The 26773-nt window shown below is 47.4% G+C and overlaps 1 protein-coding gene and 1 long non-coding RNA gene across 3 annotated transcripts; one reads left to right on the top strand and one right to left on the bottom strand.

Moving 5' to 3' along the window:
• The first annotated feature begins 1578 nt into the window (after positions 1-1578).
• On the top strand, positions 1579-14448 carry LOC135377674 (uncharacterized). Of its 2 annotated transcripts, XM_064610266.1 has the most exons (5): positions 1579-1687; positions 2351-2555; positions 7992-8153; positions 10394-10498; positions 14273-14448. In XM_064610266.1, exons 2-5 carry the CDS (start codon positions 2424-2426, stop codon positions 14336-14338), a joined length of 465 nt encoding a protein of 154 aa, XP_064466336.1. In that variant the 5' UTR covers positions 1579-1687; positions 2351-2423; the 3' UTR covers positions 14339-14448. The 2 variants fall into 2 exon arrangements, with proteins under 2 accessions (XP_064466336.1, XP_064466337.1); XM_064610267.1 differs by lacking the exons at positions 1579-1687; positions 2351-2555 and adding an exon at positions 5397-5490.
• Positions 10394-26111, bottom strand: LOC135377676 (uncharacterized). Its single transcript, XR_010418174.1, has 2 exons — positions 26023-26111; positions 10394-10584 (listed from the first exon to the last, which is right to left on the bottom strand). It is a non-coding gene; the product is annotated as an uncharacterized LOC135377676 (long non-coding RNA).
• Positions 26112-26773: the final 662 nt, after the last annotated feature.

Below are 26773 nucleotides of genomic sequence, written 5' to 3'. Positions count from 1 at the left end.
GAGAATTCCCCTGTTATAAATGCAGCGTGTGTAGAGCCCGCATGCGCAAAGCGAACCCCGTGGCCGTGTAAATCTATGGATTTGCGTGAAAGAGGCGTGCAAGTGTTGTCAAGGCTACGTCGAGCCTGGCCAGTGCCACCTAGATATATGTATAAGGCCTGTTTAATTCCTCCTGGTGGTGGTGGTAATCCCTCCTCTCACTCCTTCGCTACGTCGACATGTGGTGGTGGTGGTGATGGAACTGCTTGCCGTAGTTGGCCACGCTCATGCGGGCAACGTTGCGACTATCGCAGGTAGAGGGGGTGCGTGCGTCATGGGCTGATTTCACAAGGAAAGGATGTAAAGTCAGGTAATCAGCTTCAGTCAATCTCCGCATGCGATTTCAAACACATGGCTTTCTGTGGCTTCAAGTGGTTGCCCATGTGGTTGATGGCGGCTCGTCTCCATAGCTACGGCTGCCGAAAGCTCGGCTGTGATTGGCGAGCTCTTCATAAGGAGTTTTGGCGCGGCCATTTCCTCCGAACGAAACGAACGACTCGAGCGCCGCGCATGCGTTTACGAATCGGTGAGTCAGTCGTAGGGAGCGCGATTTCGTACGAACGACATATGACGTACATTTCGTTGGATTCGGCGCGGCGAGCACGACCGATTGCCATCGCGAGGCAGGCTGTTTTGAGTAGCGGAGTTGCAGTGAGACGATGAGACTGCCAGATGCCTGTTGTTTTCTTTTGCCGGCGATGTACGGGGTTGCCCAAACTAAAGTTCGGGGTTTTTAATGACGATAAAACAAAGAATGCGGCGTTTCGGGAGCATATATGCATTGGACGACGTGTCATGCACGAACTTTTATGTTCAACTTACTGCGAATAATTCGTAAAAATTAAAAAGCCGCCAGCTCCTTAACATTTTCTATGGCCAATGCCTGTGTTTCCGCTCCTTCCGCTAGATGGCGCCACATTCGGAAGCGGCGTTGCGGACGGCATTGAAAGCAATGTAGAGAACAAAGAAAAACGTGATGTGGTTTTTCAAAAGACGCTGTTTTAATGTCGCTGTCACTCCCTAACTCATGTGGCAGCCGCCTCGTCCAAAATACTGTCGCCACCGGCGCGCCTGCTCGAGGGATCTCTGATTGGCTGCACATTATTTGTGTATATATTTGGATGCTCATTGGTCTCCAAGAACTGTCGTCAGTTTCCTTCGCACTGATTGGGCGAGAGTCATTTGATTGAGGCGCGAGTATCCAAACGGTCGGTCCAACGGAGGAAAAAGAAAAACGACAGAGGAGACATCGCGTCTGTCCGGCCACGCGTGTTCTCTCGGACTGCAACCGTTGTGCACGCAGAGGCTAGCGGGTAGCTTGAGGGTTTTTAATGCGTTAGATTTAGATTGTGGCGATGCGCCACATTAGCAGTTTCCACATTTACCGTGGTGGTACCGTTACGCCTGATAACATAATGTACACAGAGCATTCTTGACATTATCTGGCAATTGCGAGCAAAGGTTTTCATCCCCCATCTCCTCACCACCTTCCAACAAAAATATGTGGGTTTCTGTTATCAGACGCTGCCTTTATCGGCACAGGGCGATAAGCGCTGCGGTTGAGAACGTACGGTAGGCTTTGAGTAAACGCACAAAGGTTCGCTCGCAAACGTAGAGAAACACGGCCAACACCCACACCACGCCCTTGGTGAGTTGTGGAAATGTTCAATATTTCCGTGCATTTTTTCTGTTCCGCATTTTGCACAAACGCTGCAGGGCGAAGAAAAATCTGACCCACGGTTTGAAGATTGTCAGTTGCGGAGCTGAAAAGTAACTATATTCGGAATAGGCGTGTTGGTTGAGATTGAACATACTGAATGTCCATATTATTGTCCCTAGTCGAATTCTCGCTGCTGGTTCCAGTGTCCGTGTATATTTCCGTGTGTGCAATGCACTCAGCGATGCATTTAAAGCCATATGCACTTAAAATGACGAGAAGCATAGGACGAAAAGTACGGCTCGACATTTTCATCACTGTAATCTGCGTGAGCTGTTGAAGTGTGAAGTGGCGCTGCATGACGAACGAGAGTTGCTTGCCTCGCAATTCCGTGTTTGTTATGAATAAGGAAAGTCATATTTTCCTTTCATTGCCTTAAACGCATAGGGCTTCGAGTGTCAGAGCATGTATCGTGTATCGTCAGAGCATGTATAGTGTATCGTGAGCTGAAACATGTAAAATCTACCAGAATTTCCTGCGACGTATCACTTGAGTTATCACGAGTCAACATCCCGCGTCAACATCCCGAGGCCGCGCGGTATTAAAGTATAGCGTCGTTTCTCGGCCATAAGGCGTTATTTTGTACACTTACAGCAAAGGAAGCTCGCCCGTGTAACGCTCATCTGAAAAAAAAGAAAAAAAAGTGATTTCAGCTTGAACTGGGAAGATGCAGGCGACCACGGTAACCCGCCAAACGACGACGGTTACATCCACCTCCGGTGTGACACGCTTCCATTTTGTTCAAGTGAACACTACCTTCGTTTCAAGTCACGGAGGATTGCTCACATTTCTTGAGCTGGTAAGTGTTATCTTGTCTTGGTGCACCGTATGGTACAGTATATACGGCGTACGCCTGTACGGTACATAACTGAAAAAGCCAACTGTACCGCGCGTTTACCCGTGCACGAGATAGTCGGATGCTTCTAGCTTCCACGTCAGATCGGAGTGATTGGGAAAAGCGAAGAGAAAGAGATGTGGTATGTGTTAGCGCTAGTGCATACAAGTGAACTAGTAAGTGGGCATTTCTCTTTGCAAGGTTAGAGCGACTGATTCTGCTCCTGCGCTGTCTTTTCCACGCGTTGTATCAACGTGCCCTTGGAGAGTCCATACGCTTGGAAAACATCATCATGGAAAATAGTCATCGGAATAAAGGTCGCTTTCAAAGCAAGAAAAGTGTGTGTGGGGTGCATAAAATTACATTTGTACCAAGTTCAACATTGGACACATTTTAATGCTGCTACATTGTCGGGAAGTCCAGATCCATGTAATGCCAATCGGCATACATGGGTTTATTTACCATAACCAGGCCACCGTTCATTATGATATCATAGTCCATGACTGCTTATACTGTGCATGATTTCTACTCGTTTGGTGGACTGATTTGTACATGACAACTCATTTTCCAATTCGATCTCGAAATATTAAATCGTGTGGGAATAACTCTAGATTGTACGTGTCCATGGGGACAGAAAGGTTTAGGCAATTATGTTAATTTTCCATGCAAGCGCTGCAGATGCTCAAATAACCTTATAGTAACGTTTACAAAAGCGCGAATTTCGGTCAAATTCTGATAACTTCACCAAATGACGCGTTCCCGCCAAACCACAATTCTGAATGATATAGTCTTTTGATTTGTTGAAAGTGAGAAGCGTATACTTTCTTTCTTTCTTCTTTTTTTTTTCACTTTGCATTTATGGCAATGGTCACAAGGTGGCGGTGGTAGTGTGTTGCCATGTACCGTATTTATTTTTGCGATTTGGCTGCCCATTAGACTGCATCTGCTCAGTATTTTTGTATTGCTATCTGTGTATTGTGTTTTGGATTGGGACAAGTCGCAATGGGGGTCGTGCGTCCCGGGGCGACTTCACAGGGAACTATGAAGTCGCCTGAAGACGCTGGCACAAAAAGTATGGGCATTGTCTGTATGGTCAACTGTAGGATGGGGTAAGACGTAATCTTTGTATTGTCACAAAAAGTCCCTATATTTTCTCACATCACCAGAGTGAGCGCTATCGTCCTCTTCCCCTTGAGTGTGTCGTGTGGAGAAATTGTATTTTTATGGTGCGCGTCGCAAAGTAAGTGATTATGGCCGACACCAAGGCACCAACCTGCAAAGCCGGGGCAGTTGGTAGCCTTTAGACTGAGCTGTGTCAGCACAATCAGACGTGGACAGAAATAATGGCATGTGTAAACGCGCTCCCCATCGGTTGTCTTACTGGCGTTGGAATTATAATATCCAGTGGGGGAGCCACAACACAACCTATTTCAACGAGATTCACCGAAGAACGTGCTAGAATTCGGCGCGTGGGTGTTGTAAGCTCATAATATGCTTGTCCTTGTCTGCCAGTCGTCCTGTTGTTCGCACTACTCATTATGAACTTACTCTAATGAATCCTTTAGTTGAGAGTTGATCGTCGTCTTGTCTGTGTTACTTCGTCTCCTCTCTTAGGTGACAGAGCTATGATTGGCCTGTGGTATAAGTTTGGAAAGCTAAGGGTTTCTTTCGCGTGCGTTGAGGTCTTAACTAGTCTAGTCGATAGTCGTGACTAGACTCACTAAATAAGCTACGCTAGCTTATTTAGTGACTCCAGTCGTGATGTTGCCCGCCTGAGCGTGGCCGATACGGCAAGCAGTTTCACAACCACCTCTGGCCGCTTCCTGGTTGGACTTGTCTGCTTCAAAGGGCGCTCACTGATTGGCCTTGTACGAGTGACGTTCTATCCGATTTCCAGAGAGGGAATTCCGGCATATCGTCAACATACGTCGTCTGCTCTTGCCATGCATTACACAAACTTGCACAGAAACAACTCCACTAATTCGCGTAGGATTTTCTGCGTTGTTGTCGGTGACGAAAAAGGAGCAAAACGGCACGATAGTTCCGGAGCCTACCGTGACGGACGCGACAGTCCCTTTAACGTCCCTTGGGGCACTCATCTGGGTTCAACTCGCAGCCTCGGGATTAGTGGGTGGACAGAATTTTCACAATAGACCTGTAGCACACTGAGACTGAATGTAGCGGTGTGTGCTACATCCAAGGCCGGTATGCAATGGTAGAGTGAAGTTACATGGAACAAGGGTCTGCATTTCGTTGTTCTTTCTCACTTATTGGATATCTCTGTAAGACATATTAGGCGTGATCTGTTGCATCAGGCAATCCATATTTCTCATGTAAGCAATTTTGCTTTTGATTGGGGTGAAACAAGTGGGGCAATTTCATAGTAATCTTGAGCGCAGGGTCATACGACGTTTTAAAGTCTTCTTATGAATTACTTCGTAGCGCAGCCCATAGTGTTCCGACTTTTTTTTAAATGTTCCATCGTTCGTAAATTCTACGTGGCGTAGTTGAAAATGATAAGGGATGTTCAACCTAGTTCCCTGCCTTGTGGGATCTAGTAGAACTCCAAGTTAATTCAAGCACATTAGCGAAGCTTCATATGTGCTCCCCAGTGTTAAAAATACTGCTACTACTGTTTTCCTACCAAAATATGCTACATGGAACACTCCCCAGCGAATATCTCGTCTTTCGCGAATTTGTACTTATCCCTTTGCGGCCCCATATCCAAAGTTCCGTGCAAGTGGAATAGGACAGTAAAAGTTTCTATGGTAACGCAGTCATGATTGGCCGGCCCCGATGGATCAGTTGGCAGCTTGTACGGCCCAAGGTTACAGGTTCGAATTCGGCGAGGATGCCGGCAACTTGGTGGCAGGGTACAAGTGTCTTAGTCTTCCGTGAGGTACGTCAAATACGGTGTGCACGTTAAACAACCGACAGGTGGGCAAACTTAATCCACATGCCTACCACTGTGGCGTCGTTCATGGTCATAGTTGTCTTACGTAAAGCCACGACTTATCAGTTACCATTGCGCATTACTGACAATTTTCGTCCAGCAAGCGTGATCATTGCCTACAATGTTCATTCATTGAAAGAATACTGGCATGTATTCACCCGCCTTGGCACACCAATACCTCTTACGTGTTTCTTTTTTCAAGCTCCACAAACGGCGCGCGAAGTTTGAAACCAGGGTGTCGGAGCGAACCGAAAACCGGAACCGAAAACCGCAAAAAACCGCTATTTTGGTGCGAACCGGAACGGAATCGAAACCGTATACGTTTTTTTCGCTCAGGAGGGAAACCGAAAAATATATTTTACGGTTTTCGGTCCAAGAAAAAACATTGTTGAACAGTATTGTAGACACTTACGCGTGCTCGATTATCGGTAGCGATGCATATATGCATTAGCACGTACTGACAATATCCAAGACATAATGAAAGCAAGATTTGCACTGACATTTGATCTTTAGTAATGCTTTCCTAATTTTGTAAAATATCATCCTGGAGATGCAATGTTACGCAACCAGGTTGAACGTGCACCTTTAAAGGTGTGAAAAAGTTTACAGTGTAGTGTTCGTTTTAATTTGATCCACGCAAACTCTCCTCAACTAAACAGCGACCCAAGGGGGCTGCATAACGGCTTGTTTATCGGTAATGTCGCGCAACGCGTCCCTTGTTTGAGAGCAGCTAAGTGGAATACACTTACGTATACGCGAGGGCAAGCCCGTGCGAAGTGGCAACTCTTTTGTGGACAGGACACTAAGAAAATAAAACGGAGCCGTCGAGCGCGTTTGTGAGTGAAGGTGTTCCTCGATTTGCGTCGTACTCATGCGGTGGTGCTTGCTGGCTAGACCGTAGCAACAGACATTCGAATGGGACGCGATCGCTCCAATCCAGCAAGAAAGTACTTTACGTATGACATCACGACTTACAAGTCCATTTGTAGCATGTGCTTCAAGAAAGGAGAAAGCCCATTTGAACAGACAGTAACCTACAGGAACCAGGAGATACCAATTTCACAGCTGTTTATTAATATTAAATACAATGTATGCGAAATAAACTGGTTTACAATTTGTAACATTGGTTTTTTTTGTGTGTGGGGATGATTATTCCCAGCAGAAGCGGAACCGGTTAAAAACCGTTATGAACCGTTATTTTTATGCTCCGGAGCAGAACCGGTACTGGATCGTTTATGATGTAACCGGAACGAAAACCGGAACGAAAAACGTTTCGGTTCGACACCCTGTTTGAAACAATACCACGCGACAATGCGGATGCTAGATTCGTCCGCCGCGATACTAGCCCCCTTATGCGCACTGTGAATAAACCAGATGCGTTGATAGCCTGGCTCGGAAGCGGAATGAAGGAAGAAAGCGAGGAATGGAGGAAGAGTTCGCTCGTAGCCCGCTTGAGGGGGCTAGTGTCGCAGCGCACGCAAATGGCGCATTAATTCGCGTTGTCACGTGGTCTTTTTTTTTTTTTCTTAAGTGTCGCGCGTATTTTTCTTTTTTGTTCTGACCCTGTGAAAAAGAACACATGATATGTATTTGATTGCAAACAACGGAATACAGGGTCTCCGAGGACGCTCTATACGACTTACACTCTGCTCGAAGATTGAATTCAGGAATTACACAATTAGACTCAATTAATTATGAACAAAGCATTGAAACGCAAGCAAGCTGGTGTGACGATGTTGATGGTATCATTTCCTTCAGCTCAGTTGTCTCGCGACGTAGGCCCCCAATTATTATATTGTTTCCTTCAACTTCAGGAGGTGGTAGGGACAGGAACACAAAACACAAGTAGACAGGGCAAGTCTAGTCTATCCCTGTCTACTTGTGTTTTGTGTACCTGTCCCTACCAACTCCTCAAGCTCAAGGAAATGATACTTCAATGAATTAATTAGGTACAATACGGAATATATCCCGATTTCCACAAGGCGATTGCCAACAAATTCACGTTCGCTTAACTATCGCATGATGCATCATGTTTTGTTGTGGTTCATGTCACGTGAAAGAACCTGTTCCCCGTGTGCCGTGTGCTGATGTTTCGGCGTTCGCTACTGAACCCTCGTGCTGGAAAAATGAATCCACAGAGCTACCACTATGGCGTTCCTCATGATCATAGTTGTCTGGCGACGTAAGACCATTAAGTGTTATAATAAAAAAGTAAGAGGACTGTTACCTTACGCAATCGAATTCGCTTTTGCGAGGTTCTCACAAAAATACCCACCCGCCGTAGATATTTTTCATAACTCGGGCCGTCCTTTCGTAACTTAATTCTCACGCAATTTAAGATGCAGTATTCATATAACTCAATTCTACTCGAGGCACAACGTCCACGGCGCCTCCGAATTTACTTCATGACTCTTCTTTGACTCATTTAATCTTCTTTTGTCTTTCAGATCCTCGGCATTACCGTGTTTGGCCTACTTCACAACCATTGGGTGTCTAACGTGGTTCTCTACCTGTACCTCGTCTCGTTTGCGTACTGGCTCCCAAGCTTATATGTCCTTCTTTCGGGAGCCCTTTCCGCCACCGGTACCGTGCTGCCAACGACATTGTTTGTGAGTATTGCATATTACGCTTATTCGTACGCTTAAATCAGCATATGCACAAATGCACCAATCTAGGTGGGATGGGATTGAACATGTTTGTTCCTCAGCCAGGAATATCTCTAACTTACGGTCTGAGCTTTAGTCGAATTATGGTGGGCTAGAAATACGGGTGTGCCAATCGGCCTATCCAATGCATGGGGAAGGGGGGGGGGGGTCCCTCAAATGAAGGATAGATCGAGTCGTCGCTCGCAGCGAACCATGCGGATTCGCCACGAACTACAAAGGAAAACTAAGTCTCCGCCTGTGTCTCCGTATAAGCAATAAAACATTTTTGATGTCGAAGCTTTCTTCAGCGGCAACTGTTCCTTCTGCTTGCGTTTATGGTTGTCAATTAGGGGACAGTACGTCGAAGTCGTCACGTGACAACGGCAGACGGGTGGGCCTAATGGCACACACCTGAACGTCTCGATGTGATAACACATGCCATGCTGTGGATGTTCGTTCGTCACCTTATCAGTAAAGCGCGTGGGCGTGTACATGCTTTGATTCCGAAGTTCGGTGAACAAGAAAATAAATAGGGGAAAAAAAAACGCTATCTCGTCTACTTCTTGCTTCGACAGACGTAAAATGCGGGGGTTTTCGTGGAATAATATTCCACTGGTGAAAATATTTCTAACATAAAGTGGGATCAGTAGACAGCAGAATGGTTCCTGTTGCGGTTTCGCAGTGTACTAAGGGCCACAACAGATTTTGTTCGTCAGTTTGTGATACTATACGAGCGACTCGAAAGTATCGTCGACTCGCCTGTCTTCACCTGCTGAGAATCTTTGTCACAGTTTTGCGGCGTTTCGTATGAAACCTGTTTCGTCGTGCCGTAAGTCTTAAGTCGCAAGACATGCCACTGTGGCCATATGGTACTGTGTTAATGCTTGATAGAATAGGTTGCTGTATAGAGTTTCTTGTTTCGTCGGGCTGCCTCAGTTCAAAAGCAAACAAATAAAAAAGCAGTGAAGGCCAGCCGCGGTGATACCTGCAACAAAATAACTGATAACGGGTGACTCGTGTCCTTGTTTGTCCGTATCGCATCCCAAGCACTGACATTCGCACACCAGCGCTCTTGGGCAAACTGTAGTGGAATATCACATGACTTGCGCATGACCAGAGCGCGGCCCTATCGCGGACTTCAGCGTCCCTGGAGCATCCTTCATTTTTGGGTACCTGAAAAACTTGCCGATTGGCACACCCGTATTTCTAGCGCACCATAGTCGAATGTCACGCGACCCTTCAACAAGGTTAGCGGTTTGATCGTGATGGCGATGCTGATGTGATAAAGAAAAAAATGGGGATGGTTAGCGGTTTGACTGTGGACCCATTTCAAATGTGAAGGCGGGGTAGTTGGTACATGATCCTTTTGGGTAAGCCGCCTAACAGATAGGACCGGAGAATAAGACAGCACGACAATTGTGGTTCGAATCCCGGTGCCGGCTGTGCTGTCTTTGGTTTTCCTCAGATGCTTTCACACATATGTTGGCACAGTTCCCTTAGAAGTTGGCCCACGACGCACATTCCCCCAGGGCGTCAGTCGTGACGTTGCACACATCTGTGAGGCCGACAACGGCCATCTCTTTCACCACCACCACCACCACCACCAGGACAATTGTGGACCAGCTCGCCTGTCTCAGTGGTTAGCGTGCTGGAGACTGGGCGGTACCCGGGTTGGAATCCTGGTCTCGACTGTGCTGTCTGGGATTTTTCCTGGCTTTTTCTCAGACGTTTTCAGACGTATGTCGGCACAGTTCCCTTAGAAGTTGGCCCAGGACCCACAATCCCCCAGGGCGTCAGTCGTGACGTTGCCCACCTCTGTGAGGCCGACAACGGCTAGCCCTTTCACCACCACCACCACCATGACAATTGTGGATGACACACATAAAACCTGGAGGGAGGAAACGCAGACGACAAGGTTCCAGGTTTTCTGTGAACTGGCCCATTCTGCAATTTTAGCCAGTTGTGTGAGGCTTTCTTGTTATATGTAAAAACTTCCTATGCTATTAAACCATTAAGTTGGGAGTAGCAGTTGTCGTGTTTGTATAGTCCTCCGGTCCCATCCCCTATAGGCTGCTTGCCCAATAGGATCTGGACTTGTCTGATTGTCTACTGCCATGTCAAAGCGAATTGAATGCGTAATCCCCAACAAAGCGATATGTAATTTTTCTGCTCGTAATTCGCGAGTGTTTTGCTTGTGCTTTCAGTTCTTTGTGTTCCATGCTTGTGGATTTCTCCTCTACCTTGCTGGTGGCATTGGTGTCCTCGTGGTAGTTGCCAAGTACCAATGGGCCCAGGCTATAGCCGCAGCGGTAAGAGCAGCGTTGAGTGTTTGGTCTTTTTTGTTCTTTCTTCACGTTGTCTTGTGTTGACGATCCTCTCATTCCTGTGTGTCGTGCTGCAATACACCACGAGAAAAAGTTATAACAAAATTGACATCCTTACAGGTGTTACGACCATACAGGCGATTAGCGCTATGAGTGTACGCATGTGTATGCTACGCGACACGAACACTAAACCAATGAATGGCGTACTTAATAATACCAGTTTCTTCTTTGGTGTTAAGTTGAGATTCGTTAATAAAACGAGTAAGCTTTCCAACTATTGGATTGCGTGATGTTTTTTTTTTTTAACTTTACCTGCCAGTGGTCTAGAGAAGTGGACAGATATTTACAGAAACCTGCAACGATGCAACCTGCAACGTCTAATCCGTTGGCGTTGTTGTGCCACAGGCATTGCGAGATGCTAGGAATCAAGGAACAATATTATACAGGAGGTCTACAGGAGGTCTTCTACACGACTGTTTCTGTATAGGCTACTGACAATAAATAGTATACGTATATGAAGAATTTTAGCAGGAAAGGTAATATGTGGCATATGTAATAATGCGAGGTATCGAAGTTATTACATTTCGGTTATAGTACTGACACAATTGTACACCAACGATGAGCAATGTACCTTAAAACTGTACTTAAACGATAGACCAAGTGCCAGGGATTATTGATGCTTGAAAGGGACATACTGGATCTGTGCACTGGTATTCACTCAGAGAACAAGGAGCAGTCAAAAACAGGGACAACGACACAAGAAGACACACAAACAGAGGCTCCATGCACTGTGTCTTCTTGTGTCGTTGTCCCTGTTTTTGACTGCTCCTTGTTCTCTGAGTCATGTACCAACAAGCCCATCAAGCTACTCTAGACACTGGTATTCAGTTTTGGGATAAACTTCTATTGTGAATATATAATTGTCATATGCAAAATTTCATTCAGGAAAGCCTAATAGTTTTCGGGATATAAACAACACCGACCGAAGACATGGTTGAGATTGATAAAGGCAGCAGGAAGCGGTTTTGAGGGAAGCTGAAACATAATGGACAACGTTTATCTGAAATGGGTAGAAGATTCACACGGCGAAAACCGGATGCAGCTAACTGTGACATCCACGGGAAAGATGCCGCTTGCAATAAAATTGCACTATAAATCAGAGAGTCGAACCGAAACGTTTATCGGTTCGGTTCGGGTTTAGGTTCGACGGTAAGGGTTCAGTTCCGGTTCAGCTCTGGGAGGTAACTATAATGGTTCGAACCGTTTTTTTTTTTTTTTTTCAAACGGTTCGGTTCAAGAACCGGTTCAGAGGCCACGGGTGGGAATGAAGCACAACAGGCAGTGCTGGTACAGTGGACAGGAAAACGTCAAAGGTCGTTCGGCGAAATGGAAGACAAGATTAGTAGTGGTTACCACAGCACGGTAACCATAAATTACCAGTTTGTGTTGACTTCACCAGAAAGTGGCTCATGTCGCGGTGGTTAACTAACCCACCGGCACCTCGGCAGGAATATAACAGTCAACCAAGCCTGCTACCTTAGCCTAAGTCATTTAAGTCATTGATATTGATATATTGATTAACAGTCAGGAGACACGAATACACGTTAATCAGCAAACGACGCTTCATGGTAGTTGGATTGGAATTGTGCGATTCTCAGCTCGGGGTCTTTCGAGTCTTTCGAGGCCTTTCGGGGTCTTTATGCGCGTTATCGTTCATCACTGACCGCCGCAGTGCTGCATGTCGTCGATAGAGTGAAGTATCTGTGAGACAAAGACAGAGCACGGGCAAGAGCAAGTGCAAACAGAGTGTTCGACTCATTTTCGACTGATTCACGATTTTTAAATACGATCTCAGTATGGTTGGTTTTACCTGTTTTATTTCAAATGCACAAAGAAAACTAGCTTGCTATGTTCTTTTGTAAGTTGACACAAGCACGTTGGCAGTTTATCCTGCAGTGTCGTACACACGGACGCATGCTGTATTTGAGCTCAGATAGTTTGCTTTCGCAATGCACTGCACAAAAAAGAACAGAAGAAGGAAAACAAAAAAACAAACGAAGAAGAGAAAATTTGAAAGACCTAAAGTCGCACAGCCGACGACATATCCATCGGTTGGTCGGCCTACTCGCATTTATGTACACATATACAGGATGTCCACGATAACCGTAGGAATGATCTCAAACACATGGCGATGTCCAAGAAAAACTGACAGCTCTCCCATAACGTTTGTGTTACAAACAGGCTGATCTTATAGCGCTGCACCTGTTCGTAACACAAACGTCATAGGAGGGCAGTCAGTTTTTCGTGGACAGTGCTCTGTGTCAGCGATCATTTCTGCAGTTAGGTTGGACACTCTGTAAGGTCAGGTTGATTAGTACTCATTATAATATATGTTTCTTCCCGAATGCTACCCCAAACCGTCGTTGATACCTAATTCTTATATATATTCTTATGTATGTCTTAGACATTATTACTCATGACAGTTTCAGTCATAACTTCCCATTCATCATTCTCCATTCATCATCTTAAAATAAAGTTATTTCGTGACTCGAGAAAATCGAGAGCATCCCTGCAGGGCACGACTTTTTCGACAAGCAAGAGGAAGGCTACGAAGGTAATAAAAGAAACAAAAAGGAGAAAAAAAAAGTTTTTCATGCACAACATGCAAAGTTCCGCCCTTAGTCCCGTATGAACCGTTATTTGAACCGGTTACGGGTATTTTAGCGGTTCAGTTCCGGTTCGGCAAAAAATAACGGTTAATAACGGTTTTCGGTTCAGGTTCGGGTTCGGTTCGACTCTCTGCTATAAATCAACGGGTGCGAACTTTATCGAGGTATATATTTGATGATTGAAGTAGATGAAGGAATCACGCCACAGCAGGTTTGTAAATTTCGTTTTGGTCGGAATTTTCGTATTAACCGCTGTACAAGGCACAATATCGCAAATACACCTAAAGAACACTATGAAGAGTGTTGAAGTAGACACCACGTTTATTTAAAGGTTACTCAGTATCAATTAATTAATTGATGTCTTCAGATGTGCTAGTTATTAACCATGACAAGTTCGCTTCATGCATGCGAATATAGAATGACAGAGATGGAGCCCAGGCAGAGCACCATCATTGGACCATAGCGGCAAGGCAGCCAGCAGTAGCGATATTGGTGCAACGATGCATGGTTCGAGAATACGATCTGATATCGAGCCAATGGAATTGCCATTATTTTCCCAATATAGCATGCCAATAGGGAGCGAGTGAAAAGTATTATTACTGTGATGTGATGTGATAGGGGGAAATGGAAAGTATGAATACTGCTATGCATTGCCTGACTGATTCCACACCTTGTTTTACTGTACAGAGGGTGTAACAGGAACGTATCAATTATGCAGCATTCGAAAGTATGCGCGAAACTATATTTAATTCATATCTATTTGATCTGTTGTTAGCCTTTGTGTTTCCTGCCATTGTGTCATTGCGTGTCTTTGTGTGTCCACAGGTGTTGCTAACACCGTTGAACACTAATGTCTCGCCGAAACGTGCCAGTCTCGTGGCCAATCTTGGCCTCTTCTTGAACTTGTTTCCACTGTCTGTCCGCTGTTTGTTTGCACTTTGTTCCATTTTCCCCCCCAAGTATTTTTTGTCGTCAGTGTGCCACTTCTTAAGGTGGAAGGACGTGCTAGTTGGTGGGAGTGTCCTGTCTTGTTTGCTCGGTGTTCGGCTATGGTGCCAGTTCTTGAGCCACTTCTATGATTTCTGCGCAGGTACTGGGCCTCTTTGCGTCAGTCGCTCATCTCGTCCACGCAATACTTTTCTACAAGTCGAACTGAAGAAATCACCACAGCAGTATAATATTTCTTGTCATATTTCTGGAGTCGGTGCAAGATAGTACCTACGAGCCACCGAGTTACACACAAAGATAAATGTGTTGATGTAGTCACATGCTGGTAGTTCATCTTCTGCATAGAACTTTCCATCCTCGAGCTTTGAAGCCACATTGAAACCATTATCTTATTTGGAGAGGAACGTCACGTTGAAACGGCTATAAACGTGTGAGGCGCAAATGATGGGCTACACATGTTCTAAAAAGAAGTACGGCTTCGACGTGAGAGCACCTAGATGCAAGTGTGATAGCAAACTGCAGCCTCCAGGCTGCTGGTCGCTGCGAAACCCAACACAAATCAGGAAGTACCGTGTGAGAACTGTACACACTGTGGTGGTGTAACTGTATAGCTTCCCCAACCGGAAATCAGGACGGTCCAGGGGGCCCCCAGGTTCGACTCCTGGCGCCAGCACCTTTTTCTTGAGTTATTTGATTTCACTGTATATGCCTTATGAACTTTTGGCATCAGGATGTTAGGAGTTATGGGGTGATGTGACAGCTGTGGAGAACTATCCCTACTCATATAAAGCTTCGTCGCAAAATGAAGCTTCAAAACCTTTGCGCAGCGCACAAACCATTGCTACATTATATCTCCATAATGGCGATCCTGAGCGGGGCAAAAACACAGACGACACAACATAGTGCATTATATGAACGCTAATGGCAATTAAAGCTAACTGAGATTATTTGATTTTATATTACCAGCACCACGTTAGAACCCAGAAAGTGCCCAACTGACTTTAATGATCGCGCTGCACACGGGACTCAGATGAGCGATGAAGAGATGACGATGAGGATGCCAGGACCACTATACAGAGCCCCCCGCCCTCAGAGTATCGGTCGCACGAGAAAACTTGCAGAAAGGGGTGGGTGGGTTAGGGGCTTCGGCGTCGAGCACGGGCTGTAAGAGCTCGATCGTGGAAGATCGTGGGATCCTCGTTGCGCTGGAGCGCGGCGAGCTCCGCGACGAAAGCTTCGGCTTGCGATTGACGAATCCAATATGACTTGGCCTTGTTGAGTTCAGGCGCGGTCAGGGTTCGTTGAGTGAGCGTCCTCGGATGCTGAGAATTTGCTATAAATCTGTATACCCATGCGGTGACCCGTAGGACGCGACTACAGGTCTCGTGGCGGTTCAGGTCGAAAACAGAAGTCGATGTACCTGATGGTACGCTGCACACCGCATTGGACGGCGCATCGCCAGCCTCTTGAGTTCCGGAAAAGACCCGTGGTGGAACATAAGTTGGCCACTCTTCGGCCTGCATGATAAGCCATTGGGGACCGTGCCACCAGAGCTGGTCGTTGTCCAGACGATGAGCAGGGATGCCGCTTGTGACGAGATCTGCTGGGTTGTCCTGACCCCGGCAATGACTCCATGGTTGGTCGGCGGTTAGACGTCGAATCTCGACCACGCGGTTCTAGACAAATGTAGGCCTTTGGGAAGGTGTACTTGTGACCCACTGCAGCGCGATCGTGGAGTCGGTCCAGAAATGAGTGCGCACGCTCATGAGCAAGGAGATCTGCTTGATGTGAGCGACAAGCCTTGCCGCGACCAAGCATGCGTCCTTGGCAATGCTCACGCCGGGCGAGATGGTCGTAGAGATGGGCGAGTCCTCACCCGTTAACAGGGCAGGAAAAAGATATGGGGTCTCCGCAGGCTTGCCATCGGGTTTCACTCGTGGTACGGGGTCAGTAGTGCAATCACCCCCTATGTGTCCCTCTTCCTGGCACTTGCAGCAGCCCTTTGGCTCGTCGTCCCTGCTATTTTCGTCCGAGTCTACATCGGGCGGTGTCCCCGCAAAACGCGACGTTGAACAATGTCGTCGACGTGCGCTGGAATGAACAGATACTGACATTGGGGATTTCGGAGTGACGTCTGTGACGTTGGCGGCTGGCTGCGGTGGTTCCATCGAACGAGTCGCCGTATCGATAGGAAACGGGGTAGCGAACGTTGATGTAACCGTCGAATGGCCCAAGAATCGGTTGGCACGTCCCAGAGTGACGACAATCAGCTCATCGTACGAATCGCATGATTCAATCTCGCTTTCCAATTGTTCCAAGTCGATTACCTCCTAGATAAGTCGATCTAAGTGTCGCAGGACTTTGGCGTTCCGATTGAGCAGTGCTGCCTTACACTCCAGGAGCCTGACAGAAGTTGCCTCGCCGAGAAGATGTGTGATTTCGGATTTAGTGTCCTTATCTTCTCCCGGACAGGGGCTTGCTTTTGCAGCAGCCGATCGATGAAGCACGGTCCAGTTTCCACGTTTGACGAAGGAGGCAGTACCGGAGCAACGAAAGGGGAAACCAGGTGAACGCCTGAAGGAAAATCGGTCGTCCTTCCGAAATATTCCAGGGTTTCGACACCAATATTATGAAGGGGAAGAAGCGACCGAGCCGAACTGCCTTCAAGCGTTTTTACTGACTATCAACAACAAGCAAAAACCGAATCCCAGGTCGCGCCACCGGCGCGGGCTATCAGCCGCTTCTTCCTCTTTTCTCAAAAGGGGGATGCCCAGTGGACGTGTCACGCTGATGATGCTTGAGATGGGGCGCAGGATGTGTGAAAGCTTGCATCCGCGGGCGCGGATGCAGGAGAGCACTAGGCAGCGTTGTTGTCGGTCAAGGAAGGTAGGTTTGAGGCGGGCGGACGATGGAAATTACTCCAGGTTGGCCTGCGATGACGACAGTGAAATGTTGCGGCGAGCGCTGAATGACGCGAAAGAGCCCATCGTATGGAGGCTGAAGGGTCTTCCGCACACCATCGCATCGGACGAAGACATTGGAAGAGGTGGTGAGTTCAGGGTGGGGAACGGGGTACTGCACACCCCGCAACGGGGAGGGCGTGGGTGAAGATCGTGCATGAGTTCCCTGAGGCGTTCGGCGGTGGAGAGGTGGTATAGTACATTCCAGAGGTTCGTAGCGTTGTTCCTTAACCAATTTTCGCCGGCGTACAGCGAAGGTCTTCCTTGACAGCGGCGGGAAAGGAAAGGAGCGAATGAGGCAAGACGTCAGTCCAAGGCGTGCTGGGGTGGGCCTTCAGTGCACTCTTGAGCTGCCGATGAAAGCGCTCGACCAGGCCATTGGCTGCGTAGTGGTAAGCAGTGGTTCCGGTGCGGTGCACACCCGAACATGCGCGTGAAGTCTGCGAAGAGGGCAGACTCGAACTGCCGGCCGCGGTCGGTTGTTATGGTGGAAGGGACGCCAAAGCGGTAGCGACCGTGGAGGCAGTGACGTCAGGGATGGGAGTAACCTCTGTCCAACGCGAGAAGCGGTCGGTGGCGGTTATAAGGTATCGACAACCTTGGGATGGTGGTTACGGCACGACAATATCCATGTGGACGGGTCAAAACGGCTGTCTGTCTCAGGGAACTTAGCTGACGGTGTCACGGTGTGACGGGAGACCTTGTATCGCTGACAAATAAGACAGTAACGCACCCATTACTTGATGTCACCGTGCATGCGAGGTCAAACATAGCTGGCAAAGATTGACTTGTGCGTGCCACGTATCCCAGGATGAGCCATCGAATGCAGTTGTCCAAAAATGGGACGGCGAGCAGGAAAAGGCAAGAAAGGGCGTGGTTGCGCAGAGGAGGTGTCGCAGCACCGAGTGAAAGTTGCTTCAGGAAACTGAACATCTTCTAGGTGTAAACTGGATGATGCAGTCGAACGAAATGGTCGAAATTCGTCGTCCCTGAAGTCGAGCGAGTGTTTGTAATGACAGGGTCGAAGCAGAGGAGTATGACAGCCCAGAAATATCAGCTCGACTGAGAGCGTCCGCGACGGGGTTGTTAAGTCCAGGAAGGTGACGAATGTCTGTGGAACACTCTGACACAAAAGCAAGATGACTCTGTTCTCTGGTAGTGTAATTCGTTCCAGAGGAGTGGAGCGCATACAAAAGCGGTTTATGATCCGTGAAAATAGTGAAACGACGGCCCTCGACAAAATGTCAGAAGTGCTTGACGCTCAGGTATTTTCTTTTAATTCCGTGTTAGCGCCCTGAAGCAACTGTGGCTATGAGCGGCGTTCAGACGTAGCCAGATGGAGACAAGACAGCAGGAAGGAGTGGGGGACAGGGAGGTTATATAGTGTGCGTCCTGGGCCGACTTCAGGGGGAATTGTGCTGACATTCGTGTGGAAGGTCTGCCGGAAAAGCCAGGGAAAACCTCAGACAGCATATTCGGTGGTAGGATTCGAACCCACCACCTCCCAGTCTTCAGCACGTCCTTGGCTACCACACGCTTGGCTACGCTTGGCTACCACACGCTCGGCCATGCCGCTGATTTCAGGTAAATTGCAAGCAGCTCTCTGCCAAATGTACTGTACCGCGTTTCATGGGGGCTTGCAGGAGAAGAAACCGATTGGCTTCCAGTCATCGACACCAACAGCTCCGACAGCTGTTGCGGATTTGTCCACCATTATGCAGGTCGGTGCGTGTGGTCGGGGTGAACCAGAAGTGTGGCATTAGCTAATGCTTCCTTGGTCTACTCAAAGGCGGCTGCAGCATCAGAACCCCACGAAATAGGCTGAGATGTGGATCGCGTGGTAGCTAGGAATTATTCGAGGGAATGCAAGATTTCAGCACAATGAGGAATGAAGCGCCAATAAAAATTTATAAGGCCCAGGAACTGGCGGAGTTTCCTTAGTGATGTAGGTCGAGAAAGCTCTGTGATGACCTTCACCTTGGCAGGGAGTGGAGTAATCCCCTCAGAGGAGATATTGTGGTCAAGGAAATCCAAGGGCAGAACTCCGAATTCGCGTTCGCTTTGAGAGCCGGCGGACAAGCTGGTGAAGGTGGCTGTAGTGGTCTTCAAGGGAGAACTCGCTACGAGGATGTCACCGATACAGGCGAAAACCAATGGTAGACCACGGATAACAAACTCGATGTAGCGTTGAAATGACTGCGCTGCTTTCCGTAAACCAAATGGCATCCTGGCTGGTCAGGGATTGTAACACGGTTGAGGGCAGTCCCCACAGGGGCGCCAGTCGCCTGTCTTCTTGGGCACCATATATATAAGGGCGGTTCCCAGCTGCTGGAAGACGGGCGATTAATGGCAGTATCAAGAAGTATTGGTTGAACTTCTCGCGGGCAATATTGAGCTTCTCAGGAGGAAACCGGCGAGGACTGGTAAACACCAGAGGGCCTTTGGTCTCGATGTGGTGAACGACACTATGTACTACAGGCTCCAGTTGGGCGGTCGAGTATGGTCTGGCATTTGGATGTTCGTTCCGATGTACAATAAGCGACTGGACGGAGACTGGGGACCATCGATCGCCATCAATGGTCCACTGACGGATTTTCCTGCTGCCACGTACACGGGAGGAGGCAGTGATAGGCTGATGCACCAAACAATCGACGGTGGTATCTGAACTGCGGTCCTTGAGCGATTAGAAGAGGGTGAACGTTGAGGGCTGTGGTGAAAACGACAACGTCGCGCGCCGTCATGTGGTTGACGGGAGGGTGCTTGAGAAGCAACAATAGACGATTTCAGGAAATCCCTGAGAGCTTAGCGGCCCTTTGAACTAGGTGAACTTGCTAATAACAAAGGTGGAGAAGGTCTCCAAGCTGTTTCGGTTCCTTCTCTCTTGTCCACGAGGAGTCAAGGTCAGCGAAAACGAAACGTGAAGGACAGTTCATTCTAGTAATCGCCGAGGATGCAACGCGTATGCAAGGAGCACTGGGATTTTCTGAAATCGTCTATTGGGAGGGGGGGGGGAGGGGAGACTTGCAAGGTTTCGAAGCTCGATACTCGAAAGACGGTACTGAGAACCCCACGCGAAATAGTGGCGCAGTTTGTCTGCTATTCGATGAAATACACGACAAGAGCAGGCGCCGGATGTTGAGAGTATGCCTAATTCCTTCACTGGAAAAAGGCGGATACGGATTCCCCACATCACCAATCAGAGCGCGGCCTTGAGAAAAGGGATGCCGCGGTGATGCGGCCGTCTGGACGGCGCCTTTCTCCTCTGAGCGAGGCTCTCTCACTCACTCTGTTAGGAAGTGACGTCACGGTGATCTCGTTGTCACCGGAGTCTCCGCAGCTGCGGAAGCGGCGCTGATCTTTAAAATTCGTTTACTTAGTACCTAAGCACTTTTTAGACGGAAAATTTAGCCAAGTAGATTGTTGGTCGAAGCTGAACATAGTGGTATCTGTTTCATAGATGGGTTTCTGGATGTGACCGTCCCTTTAAGTGCACCAAACGTCCCAACCCAAGCAGCACGCCAATATTGGTCCAATATTGGACCCATATGGGCTGCCAAGATTGGCCCAATATGGGCTGCCAATATTGGACCAATATGGGGAGTGCAACCAGGCTCCATATTGGGCCAATATGGGCTGCCCATATTGGCAAGCCCATTTTGCACCAATATTGCCAATATTACTGTGATAACACCTACGGGGAGCCCGTGTAATAATAAAGCATTATGCTGTATAATATTCACTACTTTCGTATGATTTTTGCTTTTTTATTTCTGCGGATCTAATTGATCCACGTTCACATCACTGCAAAAAAACAAAAGAACGAAAAAAAAAAGAAAAGAAACACGGCATTGCCCAAACACACAAAAAAACGAAGAACAGGTGCTACGCCCGCGCTGAAGATCACAAGCAGTCCCACAGAACTGCCAATACCTAAGATCCCTCAGAAGCCTTCATTGGGATCGCAATATTCTGTGGACTAACACATTCCACACCCGCTCCGAGAATACAAAGCAGCGAAACACTTTCGTGGCGGTGACGGACACACGCCAGAGCAATTTACACTGCTTGCAGCAACTTGAAATCACCTAACTTTACAGAATAGCCGTCCCTTCTTGTCAAACATTGTGTTTTTTACTTGACCTGCCGCAATTTCGTTACCATTACAGCACCCAGCGACATTTTAGCCCTATGAAACGTCCGTTCGGGCTGTCGCGCATGCGCATTAGTTGTAGGACGCGTGATTACGCACAAACAACTCGCTTGCTCACAGTCGGCTCGACCGATTGGCATTGGCATCGCGAAGGAAGATGGCGGCGACTTTCAAGACGTGGAATGTTGAGGTGTCGAACTCTAGCGAACTTTACGTTGGGAATGCCAAGTACGTTGACTGTTTCGAACAATGTGTATAATCTGCGGGAAGTTGTTGAATGTAACGATGTAGTGAATAGGGTATTTCACACGCTTCAACGTTCAATCTTGCCGTGCTGCTTGGGCATTTGTGCAACACGGCTACGTACCCTGTTCAGTCAATATGGGGTGTACGCGTGCAATATGGGGCCCATATTCCCAAGATTTTCCCAATATTGGCTCAAAGTGGGCAATATGGGGCCCATATTGCCAGGATTTTCCCCATATTGGCTGAAACTGGGCAATATGGGGCCCATATTGCCCATTTTCAGCCAATATGGGGAAAATCTTGGCGAAACGGGTCCCATATTGGACCCGTATCGCCAATGACCAGCCAATATGGGTCCAATATTGTGTGCTGCTTGGGAACATAATCGCGCTGTAAAGTCGGGTACGACGTAACGCATTCGAAAAAGTAAGAAAGTCACTGGAATTCTTCGACGGAATGCATGATTTCAGCACAATGAGGAATGAAGCGCCAATAAAAATTTATAAGGCCCAGGAACTGGCGGAGTTTCCTTAGTGATGTAGGTCGAGAAAACTCTGTGATGACCTTCACCTTGGCAGGGAGTGGGAGTGGTGGAAGCTTTTTCTCCTATCCATCACCATCATTGTGAAACTTTGTGGTCATCATAAAAAAAGAATGAAAAAAAAAAGGAAAAAGTGGTTATTCTCGGCGAGAAGCTGGGTTAAGCTTCGGCGGAGTGAAGGAGCATCTCGTTCTGAGGAGCCTATAATGGGAAAGGCGAAGGTGTCGCCGACGTTGCTGTTACGTTACCAGGGAGTCCAGTGTCCAAGCTTGTCAACTGTCAGGGCCCCTACCACCTCTCCCGTGAAGAGAATACTGCGGTTGAAGACTGGCTGTTCCAAAACATCCTACACAAACGGTTCAGGCACTCCATAGACTTTGAAAAATAGAACCACAAAGGACTGAATAACCGTACTCATACAGATAACGAATGCTTTTCTATCTTGCAAGAGATGCTCGCAAAGAAACCCTGCGAACGTTCCGCCTGTGCCTTGCGAGGCGCCAAGCGCTCCAGACGCCCTCAGTTGCTTTTCGTTGTGAAAGTAGGTGAAAAGCACGCGTCGCTACCTAACTCAATTACTATATGAATCGTAATCGGATCAGCCTTTGGTTTCCCCGCACATCTTTGAACGACTGCCTGTCTTTACTTAGGAGCTCCTTTATGTCAGCTGTCAACCACCAATACTTTCGTATTTTTGTACGAATCCCGATACAGTAAACACGACTAGCCAGGGGCGGTTATTAATTACTTAACTGTATTGTCGTAGAGGATGTGCAGTCGATACGATATGGTGAAGCCCTTCTATAGTTCATTTTTCTTCCTTCTCCGTGTTTTCCTTGAGTAATGACGACAGATCTCTCTAGGAGACAGCCAAAGAATTCGTCCGCAGTTTCAACAAGAACTAATCACTCAGAGAAACGAAAGAACTGCCCTGAGTATATTTTCCGAATATGTATTTAAGCGGTCTGTAGTAACCTTCACAATGAAAGCTATAAAATATGTTTGGTCTTCGAAGCATGCATTACACTTCCTCACAGATACGGGATGGGATCTCTCGTTTTTGACTGTGGTTCAGTTATGATGTTATGGATGAGGTTCACTTGGATCGCGCGCTTTTAACAGTGGTACGTGTTTTATACACCCCTTGCATCTCGATCGTTGCGCCGCTCTCAGTGCATAGCGGCTGTGGGTGGAACTTGTTCCCGGGCTCTATCTCACGTCTTCGCTTTGACGCCGCGGTTTTCGCAAGTGATTTCGGCGCTCTTCTTGTGTTATTTTGGCAAGACATTGTTGAATTGCGTATAACCGCCACATGCAATGCCCTCGCGCATTAAATGCTGCGTTTATGCAGCTCAAACACGTATAAGAGCCTCGCTAGAACGCCGTTCTAGTGACCTAAGGTTTCAGTCTTGGTGGCATGCGCGTTGACGAGCCTGTGAACTAACGAGGGGACTGTGCCGACATTTGTCCTAAAGCGTCTGAGGAGAGCCCAGTGAAAACACCCAGATAGTACAGCCGGCTCAGATGTGCACGAATATGGTGTAGCAGGTCCTCCGACCAACCACTTCCCTTTGCACCTTACTCGGCAAAAGTAAGTCGTTGGAAGTGCTTTCGGGTAAGAAGTTGCTTTGTCTTTTTGCACCAAACATTTGATGTCTCTTCGGGTGCCAATCGGCCGTCTGCGGTTGTAATGGTGAACGAGCTATGTCAGTTGTTCACACAGATTGATGCTGAGTGACGCTGTGTGCATCGAGCTCGAAAATCAGACTCTGTCTTTTTTATTTTTCCAGTTTTTTTTTTTTTTGGGGGGGGGGGGGGGGATGTGCCCTCGTCAAGCAGCGGTCTTGCTGCTTTTAGGCCATCCCTTGTACATAGCCAGTGTAATTTACATTCGCATATCTTGAATAAACTCAAATTCAAATTCAAGGTGTTTGCGACGTTGAATTTCAATATTACATCGAGACCATTGGGCAGAATGCGAGAATTATGCGACGAAGCATCCAGTGCCCAAAGTGAGAATTAAGCGTTAGGAGTACGAAGAGTGCGGACTAGTGTTGTTAGTCTGTTCCGGTGGGAGGAATCGAATTAGGATAGTGCGCGATGACGAAACTCGAGCGCGACAATAGAGAGTTTTAGTACATCGTACGCAAAGGCGATAACGTACGTAACAGATAGCGTTGGTGGTTCTGCGCACTGCGCGAAGCACTCTTTCTCTTGTGGACGTGCGCAGAACCCTCAACGCTATCCATTACGTACGGAAAGGTGGTAGCGTACGATGTACTAAAACTCTCTATTAACACAACGCTAGAAGCGACCGTCCGGACCAAAACCAAAGCTAAAACAACGTTGCGTTATGCAAGCTAAACGCAGCACAAACTAAACAACATATGCTTTGTTATGATGCTCATAGTCACAGTGCAAAATATTTCAATTAACTACGCGGCCAATTATTTATATTCGAATCTTATTGCGAGCGCTCTGGCTGCCGTAACACTATAGTGTCAGTAGTTTCCGACTTTTGTTCTGCGAAGCAATAGAAACACCCATTCTAGACAAAACTCGCTGATTACGTTCGACAAATATCTGAAAGGAGTCTCCTCAGTGACATTTGTCTCGATGGCACTCCCTCGTGATGTCCGCCAAGGTGTGATAGCTCATGATGGGAACATGCCGTTCATTTTTCGTATTTAAGCATAAACTACGACGCTAAAAAACAAAAAGAGGCTGAAATTTTGCATGTGGCATCTACAAGTAACCTAGAGTTCTCTCTTTCTTGAAATCAGTCGCAGGCGACATGGCGGAAACCGCATATCCTATTTTCCGTGTTTGCTTCGCTATTTATAGATGATTAGTTTACCGATTCTGTCAACATGTTGCCAACACGCCTATTTCGCTATCGGTTCTTGTCTACCGAGGAGCTTGTCAGTGCATTTTGCGCGCTGCAAAGTATTGAATTGAATTGAAGCCCGTGCGCTTATATCCAAAGAAGTACTCTGTTCTGTCCTTTTATTGTTCCATTTCATTGAACATAAGCAACGTAGCATGTGTCCTCGTGTCCCTAACTTCGAGGACAACCACGTCTCATATAGTTTGGATTTAGAAGCTCCGTATTATTTTTAGTCCGTCCAACTCCAACTCCAGGATTTAGAAGCGATATATTTAAAGCATGGTACATCATACCAGTAAACGACGTTGGAGTAAGCGAAGGTTGTTATAAAACGACAGATGTTTTGTCGAAAGTAAAGGCAATATAGAGCGCACTGCCTGCTGGGCGGGGCTTTTCCATGCAGGGCTAATGCGCGGATGTCGTGCGAGATGCGAATATGTGAATAGGGCAAACCCCCAGTTGATTGTTTCTTAATGCCTTATTTCCATTGTTGAGCACCAAGTGGCAACCTCAAATGTTTGTCTCCCATGGGTAATGATGCGCTTAGTGAGGTCTTCGTTTTGTTAGAGGCAGTTAAACGCAGATATAGAAGAAGATGGAAATGCACAGTGCACATCGACTCCATTCGTTCGCTTTACTTCAGTTTTTCCGAACTAGGCCACGTAGAATATTATTGAAAACTACCGAGCAGAGGTACAGACAAGTGACGACGACAGCCGATGTCACACGGGCAGTATTCAGTGATCATTGAAACCAATGGCAATTGAACATGCGTGTAGCGCCACCAAGTGGGTCACGTGTCAACCTGTCAGGGAACATTGGATTCAATGCTCTTTGAGAAGTTGACATGTCACACGCTTGGTGGCGCTACACACATGTTCAATGGCCATTGGCCAATTCTAGTCATGGCATTCTAATCAGTGCATGGCAAGTCAACGACAGCGCTGTGAGATCATTCTTGGACCACAAGCGACCACACTCCTAGCAACTGTACCCAAATCGGTTCTCCCTGAATTGCCTATTGAAGCCCTTCGTGGCTCCTTCGGCTTTCGCTTGCCTCTGACGCATCTTTGCCTCCGCTTCGGCGGCACGTACTGCAAGGTCTTACCGCTGAGTCCGCTTTGCCTCTGCTTCGGCGGCACGCACTGCAGGATCTTCGCGTCTATGTTGTTTCCCCCAGTTTCGGCGCCATGCACGTTGGGGTCCTGACATCGCACTCTCTTGTTTGCAGCCTTGGCTGCTGGACGAGCTGGATCTTCGCCAGCTCTGCGCTTCCGTTCGCGTTCTCGTGCCCGTCGAAAGCTTGTGCGTCAGCAGGGCCAGGTATCTCCATGGCGTTCTTTTTATTATTACTATTTTTTTTTTTTACTCGAGCGCCATGCTAGCGTTGTCCTGGTCGTCCTTCGTCGCCGTCACTAATATTGTTGGATATTGTGTTCGCTTTTCCCTCTGCGGATGACGCCGACTCCGTGATCTCAGGAAACGAGGCACTAACAGCTGTGACTGTAAAATCCCATTACATTAGCAAAAATCAGCTAAAAGCGGCACCAAACACTACATAACCTAAGACTAATACCTCTACATGGACAAGGAACAGCGTGTTTTTTTTTTGTTTTGTTTTTTTAGTGTTTTCGATTTGTTCTCCGAACTTCAGTGTCGGGAAGGCACTCAAGGAAAAGCCAGGGCCAACGACAAGCTTGTGCCGAGATACACACACGTGCAAGCACAATGCCACTGAACCGAGAGCTGCAAGCAACCCTAAAAGTCGCAGAAATAAAACAACAGGAATTTTATTGATCATTTACCATGCTCATAAAATGTTTATTATAACATGAAATACCGTCAAGAAGAAGACTTTA

This window comes from Ornithodoros turicata, chromosome 1 (genome assembly GCF_037126465.1).
Source record: "Ornithodoros turicata isolate Travis chromosome 1, ASM3712646v1, whole genome shotgun sequence".
NCBI classification, from domain to species: Eukaryota; Metazoa; Arthropoda; class Arachnida; order Ixodida; family Argasidae; genus Ornithodoros; species Ornithodoros turicata.
This window is presented reverse-complemented; position numbering and strand designations above follow the sequence as displayed.

Excerpts from the sequence above, each read along its gene's own strand:
- LOC135377674 (XM_064610266.1), top strand. The coding sequence starts at position 2,424 with ATGCAGGCGACCACGGTAACCCGCCAAACGACGACGGTTACATCCACC. Across the intron at positions 2,556-7,991 it reads TGCTCACATTTCTTGAGCTG|ATCCTCGGCATTACCGTGTT; the intron begins GTAAGTGTTATC and ends TTTGTCTTTCAG. Across the intron at positions 10,499-14,272 it reads CCCAGGCTATAGCCGCAGCG|GTACTGGGCCTCTTTGCGTC; the intron begins GTAAGAGCAGCG and ends ATTTCTGCGCAG.